The 18217-nt window shown below is 34.5% G+C and overlaps 1 protein-coding gene across 1 annotated transcript in view; it reads right to left on the bottom strand.

The window, feature by feature from the left end:
• Positions 1-18217, bottom strand: part of LOC118192953 (astacin-like metalloprotease toxin 5) — a 32056-nt gene that overhangs the window by 1857 nt on the left and 11982 nt on the right. Inside the window, exons 4-5 of the mRNA XM_035363973.2 lie at positions 17399-17507; positions 2311-2486 (exon numbers count right to left, since the gene is read on the bottom strand). Coding sequence (XP_035219864.2) covers positions 2311-2486; positions 17399-17507 — 285 coding nt within the window. The remainder of the gene's footprint in view (positions 1-2310; positions 2487-17398; positions 17508-18217) is intronic.

The following is an 18217-nucleotide window of genomic DNA, read 5'->3' as shown; positions in this document are numbered from 1 at the left end:
CATCCGTAGAAATGAAAACTTTAGGAACAAGGGAAAGTATACTTCGTGTTTCTCGCTCCTTTCAGCTCAATTTACATCTAAAATCACTGGTCTGGACTTGTTAGTGAACAGTATACACTTTCATTTATCTTGATTCCATTGAATATACTACATTATTTTAAACGGATCCTTTTGAAATATGAAGTTATTAGGACACAGGCCATTAATTTTGTCGCATAAACTCTAATCTCATGAAGCCCTCGTGCAGCGGCAAAATGGCTGCTAGGAGTCTCTTAGGCAGCCTGAAAGCCTAAAACCAATTCTCTTGTAATCGTTTCATGGCTTCTTCAACTCGAAAATAACAGAAAATTGTCTTCGGGTGCAGTTTTCTGTACTGGTTCTTTTAATCTTAGCTGTGCTTAGCAAGCTGTCCATTTAATTTGCTTCTTAAAATGTAGCTTCAGGTTCTTGATATCCCACTTATTATTATATAAGGAAGGATATTCGAATCATGGATGACCTCCATTTGTGTTTTCCCACGCTCTTGATTTCACCAATTAACCGATACTCTTACCCTTCACTTAAATTATGTGTTTGAGTCATGCTTAATGAATATTTATGCTTCTCAGAAATAACATAAAAACCTAATTTGGTTATTTTATGCGATAATTTAGGAGGGAAAATTAAATTTTGGATTACACTGTAGAGTCATAAGGTTATTTTGAAGCAGAAAACATAAAAACGTGCAATGCTTTCGCCGGGACTCGAATCTGGACTTCTCGAATAAGCGCCTAGTGTGCTACAGTTATACCACGAAGGCATGCTGGAAGGAGAGAGAAAATACCTTATAAGAACACTGGTTGGAAATTTTAAACACAAAAATATTTTTCCAGATCATCTTTCCGTTTTAATGGGCAATGTCAAATGTCATGCTTAATTAAGTGGAAGAATTTGAAGAAGGGGAGGCGTTCATTCCATCTGTATTTTAAGAAATGTGATACAGTAATGGATCTATTGCTGCAACTTACTTATGATGCCAAAACTTAGCAGTCCTAACTTAATAATTTAATCTCTTAAAATACGTAAAAAACTATTATATATTTTTAAAAAATCTACCTTTACTAACCTAAAAGTACTCCTTGAGATAATTGTAACGTCACAAACATTTTGCAGGTATGTGGAAAACAGTTATAATATTGATTAGCAATGTTTGAAAAAATCTCAAATACTTTGAGGTTTCGAACAAATACATACGCATCCAAATGCAAATCAGCGTTCATGTTTATAAATGCGCAATTGTCCCATAATGCTTGCTAAACTCAAGAATTGCTGTAAAAGTTTAAGTGGTTAAATCTGAAGTCATCACCTATGCAGCCCAGTAACTATTTTCTTTTTTCTGAAGTTGAAGGAATATTTATCTCTTCAGACAGTGATGGGAAAACAGCCACTTAGAAATGCCTCAATGGGCAGGGACTCAATGGACAGGGATTTCTACAAAGCCGAGTTAAGCAAGTTGGTCTTGCGGTCAGATAAATGTTTAAATGGATTTTGTGATTATGTGGAAAATGAGAGGGAAGTATGCCTCTTAATCCCCTTATTCATTTTCTGTCTATTTCTAATAAATAATTTTTATTATCCTTGTAACCATTTTTTATCCATCCTCGTATAATCCAGAAAAAAAGATAATTCTAAAAACAACAAATAGCTATGTTCCCCAGTAGTTTCTGTATACGCTGCTGAAGACGGTGATGTTTTTAAAGTTGAAAACGCATTTAGCGCTTTTTCTTTAAAATATACCTCAAAAACACGTTGATTTTTCAAACTTATTACTAATTTTGATTATTTCAGAAATGAGGAATATTTCCACATTGAAATGTGTGTAGTATCTTTGATATTTCTGCTCTTTTTACTTTTTTAGAATAATTTCAACACATTTTTCACCTGGAACTTATTTTTTAATCTAGGCAGTTGTAGATTTTAAGTTAAATTTCCCAGTAACCTTAGTTCTCTTTTATATCCCATTTAGATTGTCAACTTTTGAGTACCTTCATTTGTCTATAACTCCGTTTTCCAAAAAAATAGCATTTTCTCAATATAAAGGAAGTTCCTTAATTTTAACGGTACGCAATTGCTTGGTGTTTAGCCCACACGGTAACACTGCAATAACATATGACAATTTCAAGCTGCTTTTCAAACTTCGACTGCTAAATAGCATATCGTTGTATAACGTATCTCATTCGAAGCACATGCCAAACAGATTGCACTAAAATCTCAGAAGACATTTGCGACTGATATAGAAGAAACCGCATTTTTAAAATTTACTCCACTCACCTTCTTTGATGTTTTCCCAGTGAATATCAATGTAATCATCTCGGTCAGATCTGTTCTGTTCATGATAGAATCCGAGTGCATGGATGAGCTCATGTGAGACCGTGGCCATAAAATGACATCCCCTGCCAAGAGAAAGTGGCTGTGCACCTCCCGTTTTACCAACATGAGAATAACACCTAAATAAAATAATGGAAAATATAAATTAAAATTTAAGAGCTTTTGAAGTTATTAATGCAGATTAAAAAGTCATTAGATACTCTTTATCAAATCTCATAGGTAATGCGAAATGCCTTCTGTGTTTTGCGAAGATGAAAGCTGCCTTAATTATTAACAGTATTTAAATATTTCACTTGCTTTCAAATGAAAAAACACAATAATATGTAAACCTGCAGTTTCCTATACTATTTGAAATTCAATAGTTTTGTATAAATTCATATGTCAGCCTTTTCCTACATGTAGTTAGAGAAGCAAATATGATTCGATTGGTAAAGCATTTGATAGTATATTCTCCAAAATTATACTGAGTTTTTATCGAAAAGAAATTGCACATGTCTGAACATAAGTTGGTACAAGCTAGGTAGCTAAGACAATAACGTTTGGTGAATGCGTTCGTAAACAAAAGATTCTAATCGAAATCGTAAAACGTTTTATAGACCTTTGAAATTATTTTAATTGCTTGCAATGCACTGACAGTACAGTTCAACACTGACTGTACAATCAATGACTTTACAGTTCTTGAAAACTGCGGTCAACGTCCGTTTTTTGGTATCGCATGGAGAACTCTCATCCCATGGTTTTTTAACTGTCTGGAGTAAACAAAATTCTTTCTTCTTTTAAAGCTCATTTTACGTCCAGGAGCAGAAAAAATTCTACTGAAGCAAGATAGGTGAGTACAATGGATGAATGAGGGCTACAACTACAGACTATATATTATTGCATGACAAGAGCCAAATGAGGCTGGGCATTATTATGTGTTAGAAAACATTAGCCAGCCTCGCCATATTCTGAACACATATGATGGATTTTTCGCAATACTGTTTTTACTAGAATATCCTTATCTGTATCAGCATTCATTGTTGCTTTTTCTGGATAATATCACTGCCACTTTTTCAATGTTTCCGTCTCTACGAGAGCTCGTACACTCAGCGCCGGATTTAGCTTTTTTCCTAGACGGGGAAAAAACTTAAAACTGCCCCCCTCACCCATCTTCCTTTATATTTCTCTAACAAATTTTAATTATTTAAATAAACCTAGAAATAGATAGGGATCGAGATAAAATGTAAAATCCATTTTATAGTAATAAATTCTTTAAGTGCCATTTTTGTTATAAAAGAAATATACATAACAGAACTACCAGTGTTCAGACTTTACCTCTCAGCCGCTAGTGTCCCGACATACATACCAAAAGTTACATAATTAAAAACCTGTGTGAATCCTAATGCAGTTGCTTCTCAAGTGCACTGAAATAATCTAATTTACATTTTCTCTGAAATAGAGATTATTTTTCAATATTTTCAACAATACCTACTCAGACTAATAAATGATACTAATAGAAAACGATTCAGTAATAAATACTAAAATAGTTCAGCACAGTACAAAAATGGGAATCGCAGATTACTAAATAATAAAAAGTTACATTTAAACAAATATAAGCCAATTATCGTCCTCTACTATCATCCTCACAAAGCCCGATAAGATAATAAATATTTACATATTCACACAAAAGACTATTTTCGTACTGTAATAATCAAATTTACATTTTCTCTGAAATACGCAATTTTGCAATATTTGCAACAATAACTAGCCAGACTAATGGAAAATGCTTCACTACTAAATACTAAAACAGTTCAGCGTAATTAATATCTTAAACAAATGTATATAAGTTACAAATCACGAATGAAGTGGATTAAATAATTAACTTACCAATTTCTTTAAATTAACAGCAACTTTAACCTGGCACTTTAAAGTTCCATTTCACTCTAACGCCTTTATGTAGGCTACTCAAGAACTCTACTATCATCCTGTCTCGAATCTACTATCGAACTGTACTATCACACAGCCCGATAACGTAATAAATAATTATATATTCACACAAAAGATTATTTTTTCACTGTAATAATCAAATTTATATTTTCTCTGAAATATGCAGTTTTTTCAATATTTGCAACAATAACTAGTCATACTAATGGAAAGTAATTCAGTGCTAAATGCTAAAGAAGTTAAGAATAGCACGAAAAATAGAAATGGCACAGTACTAATTATAGCTTAAATGAATATATACATGTTACAAATCACTAATGCAATGAACAATTAAAAGCCTTTTTTTTCAATAACATACTTAACGTTCAATCAAATATGCATTCGTAATAAAAATAATCAATCTTTACTTACAAACAACAGATTTCATAAGTTAAGACGATAGATGAGCTGATTAATTACGTAATAGCTAACTTTCATTAGCTATACATAGCAACAATACGGGCTACTGCTGAAAGGAAAAGGTTAGTATTTGTACTTCTTTTCCATAATTCTTGTTTCATTAATAATTTTAAGTTCTCACCTAATGCTCTTAAAATATTACGGGATTAAAATTGTACTCTGCGACCCTTTTGCTCTGCAAATAAATCTATGGTATCGTCCTAATTAACTTGATGTTCTGTTTAAAATTCGATTGCAAGAATTGCGAGACTTGATAAAGGCTCCTGGCTCATACCGATGATCGCAGATAGTTTTTAATAAGTTTAAATTTGCTGAAACTTCGCTCACAGCTCGCGGATGTAGTTGGAAACAGACAATAAATTCGCATCCTGAAAATCATAGGTGTAGATCATTTGCAAGAGGTAAAAAGCTCTAACTTTTTTTATGTCGGCGAATAACATTGGGGCTTATTCTTTACGCCAATTTCCTGGCAGAACTCAAATGAATATAAAGACCTCGCTCATATTTTCGTGCAAGATCTGCTCCATTCTTTTGCAATTCTTCAGTTGAAATGTTCAATATTTCATGACTATTGAAAAATGAGAAATATGAATTTAGTGTAGTAGCGCTGTTTAAACTCGTTTTAATTTCTGATAAAATTTCGATCAAATACAATTTTCAGTGCATTAGAAAATAGCTGAACAGGATGAAGTGTTCGTGATACGTCCTCGCACAATTCATCACATTGCTTTTTGCGCTTTAGAATTCGTTTCTATGTCAGAAAGTGTTCAACCTCAATTTTTTCGGCTGCGCTTCAGATTCTTCTATCCAATATTCCATGAGAATTTCTCTCATTTTTTGCAAAGTTTTGGTCCGACCTTCCATTAATGTGACGGAACGAGCTAGAATATCTTCCTTTTGAATTTCAATATTTATTCGATTGATTTCTCGAAGAATATTAGGCCAAATATTCAGGTTGATAATAAATTAAAAATTTTTTACAACATGTAACAGATATCCAGCTTCCTACTTTGATGCCGCACTAAGAGAAAGATAATTAATTTCTCTCACGGATTTTACTACTTTTTGTAAATTTGTTAGAAGGGCTTTCACAGCCACATATTTCCCGGCCATCGCGTCTGGCTGCTTCCTTCTAAGTTGGTTTTTGTATATCCTTTCGTAATATCCCATTGAATAGTGGACCCGACAAAAAAGCTAAATAGCTTCTGGATAATTCCAAATAAGTTAACTGCTTCGGGTCAAGATGAGGCAGGATGCACACCGAAGATTCAAAGAGTAAGCCAAGTATCGCAGATATTCGGAAAGCTTATTCATTTCTGTAATCCTGGCTTGTTCTCCTTTATAAGTACCGGCCATATTAGATTCGTTATGGTCAAATTGACCACGACATTGTCCATTATCCAAACCATCAAGTGTCAGTTTTTCCACAATCCATTGAGAAATACATTCTTCTGTCTTTCTACCAACTTCTATGAAATCAATAAAGCTCTCCTTTATCATACAGATCACCACATATTTTTTACGTGTTGAATCACCTGACTCATTTGTTCTGTATGCGATACATCTGGAATGCAAAGGAACATTATTGCATAATATTTGGCTTCTTTAATATCATTTAAAATGCTATTGCGAACTGTTTTCGCCATTATATCAGTAATTTAATTTTGAATTATATTTGTCCCTTTTTTAAGTGTTTTAATTGGTACTTAAGAGTTGAGTTATGTTTGGCTAGCAGAGCCATTAAATTCGAAAAAATGCCTTAACTAGGACGAGGACACTTTAGTAGACTGCTAGGAGTTTCATCAGACCCACAGAAAGAAAGACAGTTTGTTGAAAGATACCATACAGCATCCATAACTACCTTTAGGATCTCTCTGCATTTTTCTTTCTCTGTGTGAATTAGTCGCTTAATGTCATGATCAATGCCTTGACACGATTTAGTTATTTGTTGTAGTCGAATTTCCACTTAATCGTGCACTCTCTGTGGATTTGAGATGCTTCGTGCTAACCTTTCTGAAGTGTTTTTTCCAATTAATGAATTCTGTAGTACACAATGCTAATGTAGCGGCAGTAGCATGTTTCTTATAAATCTCACAAGCTATACAAAAATTGCATTTTTAGTTTTAGAATATATAATCTAAGACCTTTTAATCTTTTCATTATTTGCTAATGTTCTGTGCCATAATGAAAATGTCAAATATCTTCCATCACGTACAGTGGGCCTAAGGTCTACGTTTTCTGGATGTTTTTCGGCTAATAATACAGCTTGACTGCTTAAGAAAGATCTTTGCTTATCGTTCATTTTTTCTGTAATTGGCCAACTATCCGGGTCTGACAATTCAATTTTTTTTTAAGTTTTTTTTTCTGTTGCCTACTCAATGAGATATCCTAATTTCATGTCCTCTAGATGTTCGTTTGAGGTCGATGAAAAAGGTTGTTCTCTCAGTCGCTGAAATATAATCTGTTTGAGGATGTTAGCTGATGATTTTTCATCTTGGTCATGCAAACTGCAAGAAATATAAATATCCTTTAGAATCTCGGCACCATCGAAAGTTGCGGCAGGGTCTGACGGTTCGTCTTTTCCGTGAAGCGATTTTTTCATTTTAGCTGCAGTTTGTTTTCTCTGTTAGGTTGTATCTTTTGCTCTTTTTCTATATTCGGCCCCTGATAGTTTTTTTAGACGCTCGCATGATTTACTTTACCCTAAATAATATGCAGTATAACTCGCCTTAGTAAGAAAAGCTAGAAATTGACGTAATTATACTCAACAGTCTTAGGGCCGCGTCGCGGACGCGCGCGCTAACTAAATGGTTGCATCTCGCTAAATATGATGAGGAATACTGAATTAATACTATATTAAAAGAAAATGAGATAACAAAAAAAAAACCCTCCAAACTAAAAAAAAATTGTAGGATTCCCCGATGTGTAATTCTAAGTTACTGTTAGAAGTGAAGAATCTTAAGAACTTATAAGCGAATAATCGCTTGAGTTCGTGTGACAGGAAACAACAAGATAGAAGGGGAAAATAATCCTTTATTATTCCAATTAAAGATTAACAAAACTCCGTCTTGGAGTTGTACAATAAAGCCGACAATTAAGACTAAGATTTAAACTAAACTAACCTTAACTAAAAAGATATAGCCGAAGCTATAAAAATTCTAACAGATTTGGCCCCTTAACGCCAACTGACTGCGAAGCTGTCAAGGGCCTAAAGTACGGCCGAGCGTAATAATAACTTACGAGAGAGTAGCCTAAAAAGGCGGACGCGTGCAGCCAGAATATCTGGTATCTCTCTCACTAAAGGCTCGTTTCCACTGCTGCGTATGCGTTGCGGTGTCTATGCGTTTCTCCAATCAGCTAGCTAATTCACTTTGATTGACATCTGCAATCCGGTCGATGTGCGGTGACGGATGACATACGGATCTCAAAGAATCTCTAAGGAAAAGAAGTAAAGGTTCCCCGAGTCAAATGTGGCTCCGTCAGACCGAAGAGACACATTATGTATATCCCTGAAGCTTATTTTAAAGGAGCAGACCATCCCAAAGCTATCCACCCTCCGTACCTCTCTGCGCATGTGCGAAATAACATCAGGAGGCAACAAAGCAGCATGCCGTCGGCCATATTAGCAATCTTTTACCACGTTGTTCAAGAAGGTTCTTTGTTGTTGTACTCAGAGGTACTTGGTTTTAGTTATGTGAAAGTCTCTTAAAGACTTTTTAAATGTAATGCTGTAAGTGAACTGGTTTTGGCTATTGGGTGAAAACTTTGCTCTTGGTTTTCACAATGGTCATTCCAAATAATTGTCTAAAAGTTTGTACGGTAATTTTTTTTAAAGTTGTTGTCGGATAATTATAATGCATTTCAGTGTTTTCAATTTATTTAGGGGTGCCTTTAATTGTCTTTAATTATTTTTTCTGTTTCAGTTAGTTATTGCAAATTTTGCTTTTAAAATTTCACTGTAAAATTTTAACTATGGATTCATAAAAATTTATTACGTTTTGTATGGCATGTGTTTTCCCCCCTTTTTAAGTTTACAGAAGAAAAGAATTAAGAAATTTATTTCATTTGAATTTCGTCTTCGTATGGCTCGCTGTTTAAATTGAAAGTAAAAATTGGACAGGATTTTTATAATTCGCCCAAAATTCCAACTAACATCCTTTTGCTCATAAAACTCCAGAAATGTATGAAAATAAAACTTGAGTTATTTCAAAGTAAAAAATTTACTATCTCCTCAAACTGCGCTGTTTAAATTCCACCCTGCGCTGGTGTTTCACTGCATAGCCGTGGCTCTTAGGTACAGCGGCGAAGAGGCGAAACAGGTTTACATTGCGTCTATGGAAGCTTTCATTTTTCTCATACGGATAGAGTTCAACAATGTTCAACTTCTATCCGTATGTCTGCGGATGCGTTGTGGTCACGTGGTAAAAAAGGAGCAATCAGGTGTTGTCACCAACAATTAATGGCGGCAGAAGTAGCAATGAACGCTGGCTTAGGGAAGGAATGTTTTTGCTAAAAAATACATTATAGTTGAATTAACATTATAGCGAGAAATTTGCGTACTGAAAAAGACAGCAATCAGCTGAATTTAGTTAAAAAGAGATAAGAAAAATAAGATAACTGCAACTACAGTACTTGTTCGCAGATAAAATCAGGCGGCCAAAAATTCAGTTCAAGAAAATCGGCGACAAAAATTATAATTCCAAGTCCATGAAGTAGCAAAATTTGTCCTGACAATTATTTCCTAGATCTGCATACTCATTTACCTTTAATGAAAATGAATGTCTGACTATATCAAACTGCTATAGCAAATTAGATATGATTAAAAGATTTGTTTTTTTTTTCTTTTGAAACAGGTTAAAAACTAAAACGTTAATTATAAATTAAATTTGATAGCCTTTTAAATATTCCACTGCATTAAAGAGTATGTTAAATTTGTATTTCCCTTTATAAATATATCTTTTTGGCTAACAAATATTTGTAAGCACATGAAATATATTTTTAGCAACCCGTTTAACTTCAATCGGAACGCCACTTTAAAAGATAAGGTTTTTTGTAAAAAATGTACTAGAAGCTGAAGAACAAACTCTGGTGAATTTTTCAGACGATAACACACCGAAATAGGACCAAAAAATTTAGTTTTAAGAATTTATTTACTTGATGATGTATATAAGCCAAAATATGCGTATGATTCCCGTGTGATGCTAGCTTAGGCCCATATCACACGGCGTTTGTTTCACACGAACAACTGTTTCGGACAACTTTTCTGCCTGGTTTACTATTGAAAGAAAGACGCGCGACTTTTTCCTTCCTTTCCAAAAAATTGCAGGTTGTTCGTTTTCAACCAATCAGCTATCAGCTTCGAATGCTATCAGCCTGTTTGTAATGCGGAACCAGTTTTCCCTGCGTTAACCGCAAAGCTATCTGTGGTGATTGGCTGTTGTGACAAAGTAGAAAAATTGTTCCAAACAGTTGTTCTTCCTAAACAAACCGACGTATGATAGCTGATGGTAAAGCTGATGATTACTAATGTTTACTTTTGGGGGTCGTGAGTTCGAATCCTATACGCTTTTTGCACCCTGTCTGCAACTTTCTCAGCATTTTTTTCCAATTTGATCTATATTCGTGTTTTATAATTTATTTCTATTATTATATGCGTTAAATATATTGTTTTATTTATGCTCTTATTTATTTAAATTTCCCCCCGCAAAAAAGTTTGAAAATTATATAATACTAATTTAAAGCACACCCTGTACATATATATTTGAATTTAACAAACATTCTCTATTCGTAAAAAGCAAATTTAAAGTTAATTAAATTTAAATGAAATTTAATGCAAATAAATAAATGATTAATTATTGCTGCGAACTAATCTACAATATCATTTAAATTCTGAGAGCATTTGTAAATCAAGTGCAAGTATCAAAATCCATAAATCCAAAAATTTATTAATCCTAAAAAATTTATAAAAATGCATAAGTGAATAATGGGATAGATTGTTAATCTCAAAAAATTATAAAAATGCATAAGTGAATAATAGGATACATTATTAATCCTAAAAAAATTATAAAAATGCATAAATGAATAATAGGATAGATTTAATCCTAAAAAATTTATAAAATGCCTAAGTGAATAATAGGATAAATAAATTTTTGGAATTATATATTTATTCATGGATTTTGATACTTGCACTTGATTTACAAATGCTCTCAGAATTTAAATGATATTGTATATTAGTTCGCAGCAATAATTAATCATTTATTTGTTTGCATTAAATTTCATTTAAATTTAATTAACTTTAAATTTGCTTTTTACGAATAGAAAATGTTTGTTAAATTCAAATTTCATTCCTTGCAGCAATGGGCCCACCAGCGGCCGAGCGGTAAAATCGCTGAACAGTGGTAGTTCGGTCCGAGGTTCGAATCCCATGAACGGGCCGGCTGCATGGGCGTTTTCGGGGTTTTCCCCATGTGTAACGTGTATACGAGCCAGTTTCCTTTAGAGAGTCCCCTTAGGTAGATAGCCCTAGTGTGCTTTGCCGTATTTCTCAATACACCTTGCAGCAATGGCGCAAGAGAATTATTTAAATTTAATTTATTTTGAAACCCTGTAGATATATATATATATATTCGTTTCACTTTTATGTGAATGTATATACATGTGCTCAGACTTGGGATATTTACGACTCTAAACTTTTATTCTAATTAAAATGAGACAGTATTAATGCCCTAAACATTTTTTTAACAAAAAATTGCTATAATAATTCCTTTTAAATTCAGTCCTCTCCAGCAGAAGCGCAATAATTAATTAATTAAATATTTCCATTTTCTTTACCTAATGTGTGTATATATAAAGAGAAAAGTCTTATTTTTATAACTTCTTCTATAAAAAGAGACATGAATTAAAAATGTTTAAATTAAAAATAATATTTTATGAATTATGCATAAAATATATAACTGCCCATAGTGCATTTTAAAACAAACGCGATTTCTAATAAATTATCCAGCTATGACCCTGAAGTCAGCGGTATACAAGCATAGCAATTTTTTTGTAAATATTGTGAACCTTTCTTTACAGTTGCTCTGTATTTTTAAAGTACCAACTATTTTTTAATTCATTTAACTTTTTTATTTTATTTATTTTTTATTTTTTCACTAACAGTACATTTTAGTTTTAATAATATATATATTATTTCATTAATATTTAAGGCTTCTAGAAACGCAATTTTTTTTTTAATTTACTTCAGCTTCTATGGTATTAGTGATGTTCATAATATGCATTATAACCTTACTTATCTAAAGATTGCTAGCGTACTTTACTTTCGCAGTTCATAAGCAGAAATAAAAATTTCCAATAACATGGAATTTAGTAAACAAAACTTTTCTGCGTTTTACGTCAGGATCCATATCAAATCCAAAACAAACAATACTTGCTTAAGCGGGAAAAATTCAGATGTTCAGCGTCGTAACTCGCGAACTGCTTGTTTGGCGCCAAAATATTACAGTGACACCTAGCGGCGGAAAATGAAAATTTTCTACAGATATGAGGCAGTGGAAACGCTTGTACGGATGCCGTAGGCGTGTCCTCAATTGACGCAACGCGTTCGTACGCAGTAGTGGAAACGAGGCTTAAGACTGTAGAACTTCGCGGTTATATACCGCTCTTCCTCATTATTATTCAAACGGGATTCTAAAACTACGTTCTGGCCGGAAGTCGTAAGTTGAAGTAAGAATCGATAGGAAAGGAAGTTTAACTCAAAATTTAACTGTTAATAAAATTAACATAATATTTACAAACTTTAAAACTATAAAAATAATAAATCCATTTTTAAAACCTTTGTTGTCGACTGGCTGTAAAAATCCAAAATGCCTTACTTCATTCCTGTTGTATATTCTCGACGTACATTACTCTGAATTATTTCATTGGTCCAAGGTTAATTTGTATTGGGTGTTAGGAAAGAGTTACAATTTACAATGCTTCTCCATTTATTTCGCAAGAGGCGTCAGTATGAAAGCAAGACCCTCTATGCTATCGTTCTATTTCTCATTTGAATATCCTCGCCAAGAGAGATGATAACAGAGGGACTCTAGGCTCCAGTTACAGGGACCAACGACCAAGGCGTTTACGAAGTACCATGTAATAAAATTACATGTTGGGTTGGCAAAGGGACAGGGTCGTCTGACCTCGTTAGTGACACCTGGATTCCCTCTATTGTCCTCTCTCTGATCTTAAATTTAGAGTCGTATTCGGCTGCATTTAGCTTACTTTTAGCTGTTTGTCCCATTAAAATGTTTCCGAGTAATTAATTATAAGTACTCTTAAGGGAGGTTTTAAACCTGGCTTTAAAACTACTAATGCTGTATCAAAATTTGACAACATTCCAAATATGATCCAGCGACACTCTTGAATTTGCCGCCCGAGACACAGACCCCGACTTGCCCCTAGATCCGGGCAGCCCCTAGATCCGGGACGGCGTAGACTTACCACTTCAAGCATCGTCTTCCATGGAATGGTTTTCGTCTGGAACACGTTTTATAAGGTATTTCTCCCGCCTTCCTAGCGTGCCTTCATGGTGTAGTTGTTCTGCGCACTGGGCGGGTATTCCAGAGCTCCGTGGTTCAATTCCCGGCGAAGGCGTTTGCTAATTTTTCATCTTGCCTGCTGCCAAGAAATCCTAATGTTTCTATAGTGGCGCCCGAACTAAAAAGGGTGTTGGATGATAATTTTCCTCACCCAAGATTTGGCGATTGGGCCCCCTCAAAACCCCAGTCACCCTTTAAAAGGGGGAGTATATAAGGTATTTCTCCCGCCTTCCTAGCGTGCCTTCATTGTGTAGTGGTTCTGCACACTGGGCCGGTATTCCAGAGGTCCGTGGGTCAATTCCCGCCGAAGTCGTCTGCTAATTTTTCATCTTGCCTGTTTCCAAAAAATCCTAATGTCTCTACAGTTTAAAACATTCATAAACAAACTTAAAATACGATGCTATTCCTGTAAACTTGTTTTAATACGCCATGGCTTTCATTCGTAAATTTATTAAGCTTGAAAAAGAACTTTAAATTAGCTTGCCGCTCCTTTTACAGCCATTGCTCTGTCTCTGCATGCTAGAATGTTTCGAACAAAAGTTATAATTGTTTCTATGCTGCAACCACACGCGTCCAAACACACTATGTAAGCATCTTTTAAGTTCGTCTTTCGGCCACTACCGCACAGGCGCAGTATATAAAATCAGTCATCAAACTTTATTGTCATACCTTGTATTATAGCCCTGCATAATAGACACTCATTTTGATTGTCACTAATAGTTATACCTACCACCAACCTTTCGAGAGGACTTTAGGGTCACCGCATATTTAGAGTACCTCCATGCCGCAGACACTATACATTTACAAACATCCATGCCTTCTCCTGGATTCGATCCCGGGTTCTTCGTTACGGCAGTCAGCGTCGTTAACCATTATGGGAGGCCCTCTGTTCGTGATTTATATAAGATGTACTTGTTCAAAATAATTAGCAATAAAATCGCTTTAAATTGTAGATAATGTTTTTTCATGAGTATCAAATAAATTCCATGCTTTAATCGGGCTTTTATTACATTTCTCTTTTTCTGCCCTTCGATGTTAGTATTCTCTAAAGCGCGTGACTATCTTCGAAATTCAAAGGAAAATAATATCAGGACATCCCCATGCAAAAATGTTAATACAGACTTCCTTTTCTTTTCTTCGCGGACTACAGTGTGGCTCCTTCTGAGTAAAATATAAAGCGTATTTCAAAACTATTAACATGAGAAATTAACTTTTAAAATCATTATTGAAAAGCTGTCACTTAATTCCTATTATTAAAATTACACGAAACGTAAAGCGGAAAAAAATATTCAGTCTGTAAAGCTCTTCATGTAATCAGATTAGTGCCGACAGAAATAAACTATTTAAATATGCATCCAAAATTGTCGAGATTATTTAAAATATTTTACTGAGAACAGTATAAAAATAAACTCTGTACAAAAATAATCTTTTGTTCCCCGCATGTAATTCAAAAGCCTAAATTTATAACTTAAGTTTATAAAAAAAAACACATTTTGCATTAAAAAAATTATAAACGACAAGGAGTACGCTTATTTATTTCATGAAATGGTACCTGTCAGAATGGTACCCAACGAAGTGTAATTTTTACTCACCTCACCCCTAAAACTGATTCTTTCGCAGTCCCTCCTCTTCTATCGGATAAAAATGGTTTAAATCAGAAAATTGGAGCAATTTTTTCGAGGGCAAATTTTTCAGAAGAAAGAAATCGTATTTTAAAAAGCACATAAGGGTAATAAAAACGTGTAGTAGGTTGCGAAGCGATGTAATAATTAGAACTTACCTGTAAGAGGGCTTACAAAATAATTCACGTTTCGTATATTTTTGCTAAAAGATGTCACTTGACCAAAATTGCAATTATTTTAAAACATTGGGTAGAGTTTTTTAAACAGTCATGCAATTCCTTGAAAACTCTCTTAATAAGATGAGCAAATGATGCAAGACATTATTTGCTTAACTATTTACACTGCTGGCCACCGTAAATGCAACACCCTGAAGGAAGCAGGCAAATAACATGAAATTTACAACATGCATTAGCGGAAATATGCAAATGATTAGAATTTCAGCGCAGACGCACATCACACGCGCCTGTGGCGCCACTTCAAAGCGCTATGTAATGCTTGGAGTTTTCGACGATTTCAAGTTCGGCAATAGTTTTTTTTTTTTTTTTTTTTTTTTTTTTTTCCCCAAAAAAAAAGATCTATTATGTCTCGTAGTAAACAGCGATCATCGTTTGATCAAGTATCCGAGTTTGACAGAGGAATGATAGTGGCCTACTGAGAGTGTGTATTATGTTTCAGGGAAATCGGTAGTCGTGTTGGACGAAACCAGGCAACTGTAATACGGATATGTGACCGTTGGATGCAGGATAGTACGACGGACCGACGTGTTCGATCGCATCCACCTCAGTGCACCACTTCACGTGATAACAGGAACACTGTGCGTATGGCAGTGACGAATCGCTCAGTCACATCACGAACCATAGCACAGCACATTCAGTCTGTAACGCATCATCCAGAGTCTTCCCGTACCATTCGACGCCGTTTACAGCAGAGTGGTATGTCCGCAAGACGTCCATTGCTTCGTCTAACCTTGACGCAGAACCACAGACGTCTCCGCCGCCAATGGTGGGATGAAAGAAGGATGTGGACGGCAGAAAGGAATGAAATTGTCTTTGCTGACAAGTCACGCTTCTGTCTGCAACACCAGGATGATCGTATTCGAGTCTGGAGACACCGTGGAGAGAGAATGCTGAACTGCTGCATTATGCACCGCCACACTGGTCCTGCACCGGATATTATGGTATGGGGCAGTATTGGATATCACTCTCGCACTCCTCTAGTACGCATTGCCGGTACTTTGCGCGACCACACGTGGCACGCATTGTCCAAGGGTTCTTCGTCAATCGCCAGATTGAATTGCTTCCCTGACCGGCTCGCTCTCCGGATCTTTCACCGATAAAAAACATGTGGTCCATATTTGCTGAACGATTGGCCCAGATTACATCCCAAGCTGCCACACCAGACCAACTTTGGGAACGTGTGGAAGCTGCTTGGTCTGCTGCACCCCAAGAACACATCCAAAGTCTCTTTGAATCAATGTTGAGGCGTGTGGCAGAGGTGATCTCCAACAATGGCGGCTACTCTAGCTACCGATTCTGAAAGGAACCACACTTCACAGAAGTGTATAAATTTAATCGTTTGATACTTGGTCAACATGTTATCTATTAAATAAATTTTGCTGTGATATCTCTTGTCTTTCTTGGTGTTGCAATTTGGGTGGCCAGCAGTGTATTTATTTTTGTTGAAAAAAATTATTAAAATCTGCTCAAGTATCCAAACATTGATGTTTTAAAATCTCTTTATATAACCTATAATATATAAATGCGAACATAAATTATAGCAGATGAGCGGAAGAAGTTAGTACTTTATTTGAAATAAATCAGAACTTATACAGCATGCTAACATGAATGAAGAGCTAATGAAGCACAAAAGAGAGAAATTAAATTGTGTTTAACACACAAAGAATATCGTACATCATCAAATTCACTCATGAAGCAAAGTCTGAAATAGTAATCAACAAGATCATTACAACCGCGGGACATTGAACTGAACTAGTGTTTAGCTAACTAAACTGAATTTCGAAACATTTTTAGTGTTGCCAGTATTTCCAGAAGTTTCTTAAAAATTCGTTCCTAGGGCTTCGAAAATGCGTTTTACTATGGCTTTCAAAATGGTTCCGATTTTGCGAAAAATAGCCGAAGTCTCCAAGGCGCGTCTGGGGAGTTTCTGCCCGTATTTTAGGTTTTAAGTGAACTGCTATTTTCATAACTGGAACTTAGATCGCCTCAGAATTATAAGATTTACAACAGAACACAAGAAATGAATACTTACAAACACAACAAGTAGCCACAAATTATATTAAACAAAAATATGCAATAACACTATTATATAAAATGCAACAAATAAACAAATAAGAGTGCATAACATTACAAAAATATGTAAAACTAAAATACAATCAAATAAACACAAATATATACATCATTTTACAGTAATGTATTCTGTTTACGTTACCCTTGTCCGAGGAAAATTCTGACGTAATCTTTCTCATTCGTTCTTGGCACAAAGCGAATGCAAGTGTTCTTAGCAAATGTATCTACCGCATGCTGCCAAGTAACCTTATCTGCGAATTAGTTTAATATCTTTAAATTTATTCCACCGTTTATATTCACCACACATAAAATGAATAAAACATTCAATAATGTAAAACTAATAATTGAAAAGATGTTTTTATAAAAGGAAATAGTTGACTATTCAAAAATTCATTGTGTACGCAAATATCAATTGATCCTTTGATACATTCTTTCTATAGATGAGAACATACGAATAGACATCACCGAACTACCCAACAAATATGTCGCTTATAAATTTTGTCTTTGCAGACCAAACCGGGATATATATTTTTCAGTTTTAGTATATTTTTGGAGTGGGTAAATAATATTTGCATACACAAAATGTTAACTGTTTGAAACCAACTGTTGTGTGCTAAAAATAAATACTGTTTCTAGCTAATTCCGGAGTATTTCGATGTTATTAATCTTAGTATGCAAAACTGTTTCCTTTCTTCTTTCTCTTTCCAAAATGTAAAAGTCATATTTGACGAAAAATAATTTGAATTCTTATTTTATTACGTTGGCATTAAATTAATGCAGTTTTTTCTATCTTAATTACTTGATTTTTAAAAATAATAGCTTAAATTATTTAATTATTTACTAATCTGGTATCTAAATTTGGTATCCGCCTTAATTTGAAAAGGTACACTTAGAAAGAGTTTGTTTAAATTCTTTAGCCAGTGCTTTAATAGTAATGTATTTAAATTATATAATGCTTCAT

The sequence above is a fragment of the Stegodyphus dumicola genome, chromosome 8 (assembly GCF_044657685.1).
Source record: "Stegodyphus dumicola isolate Sdum_Otavi_A_Nest chromosome 8, ASM4465768v1".
Lineage (NCBI taxonomy): Eukaryota > Metazoa > Arthropoda > Arachnida > Araneae > Eresidae > Stegodyphus > Stegodyphus dumicola.
This window is presented reverse-complemented; position numbering and strand designations above follow the sequence as displayed.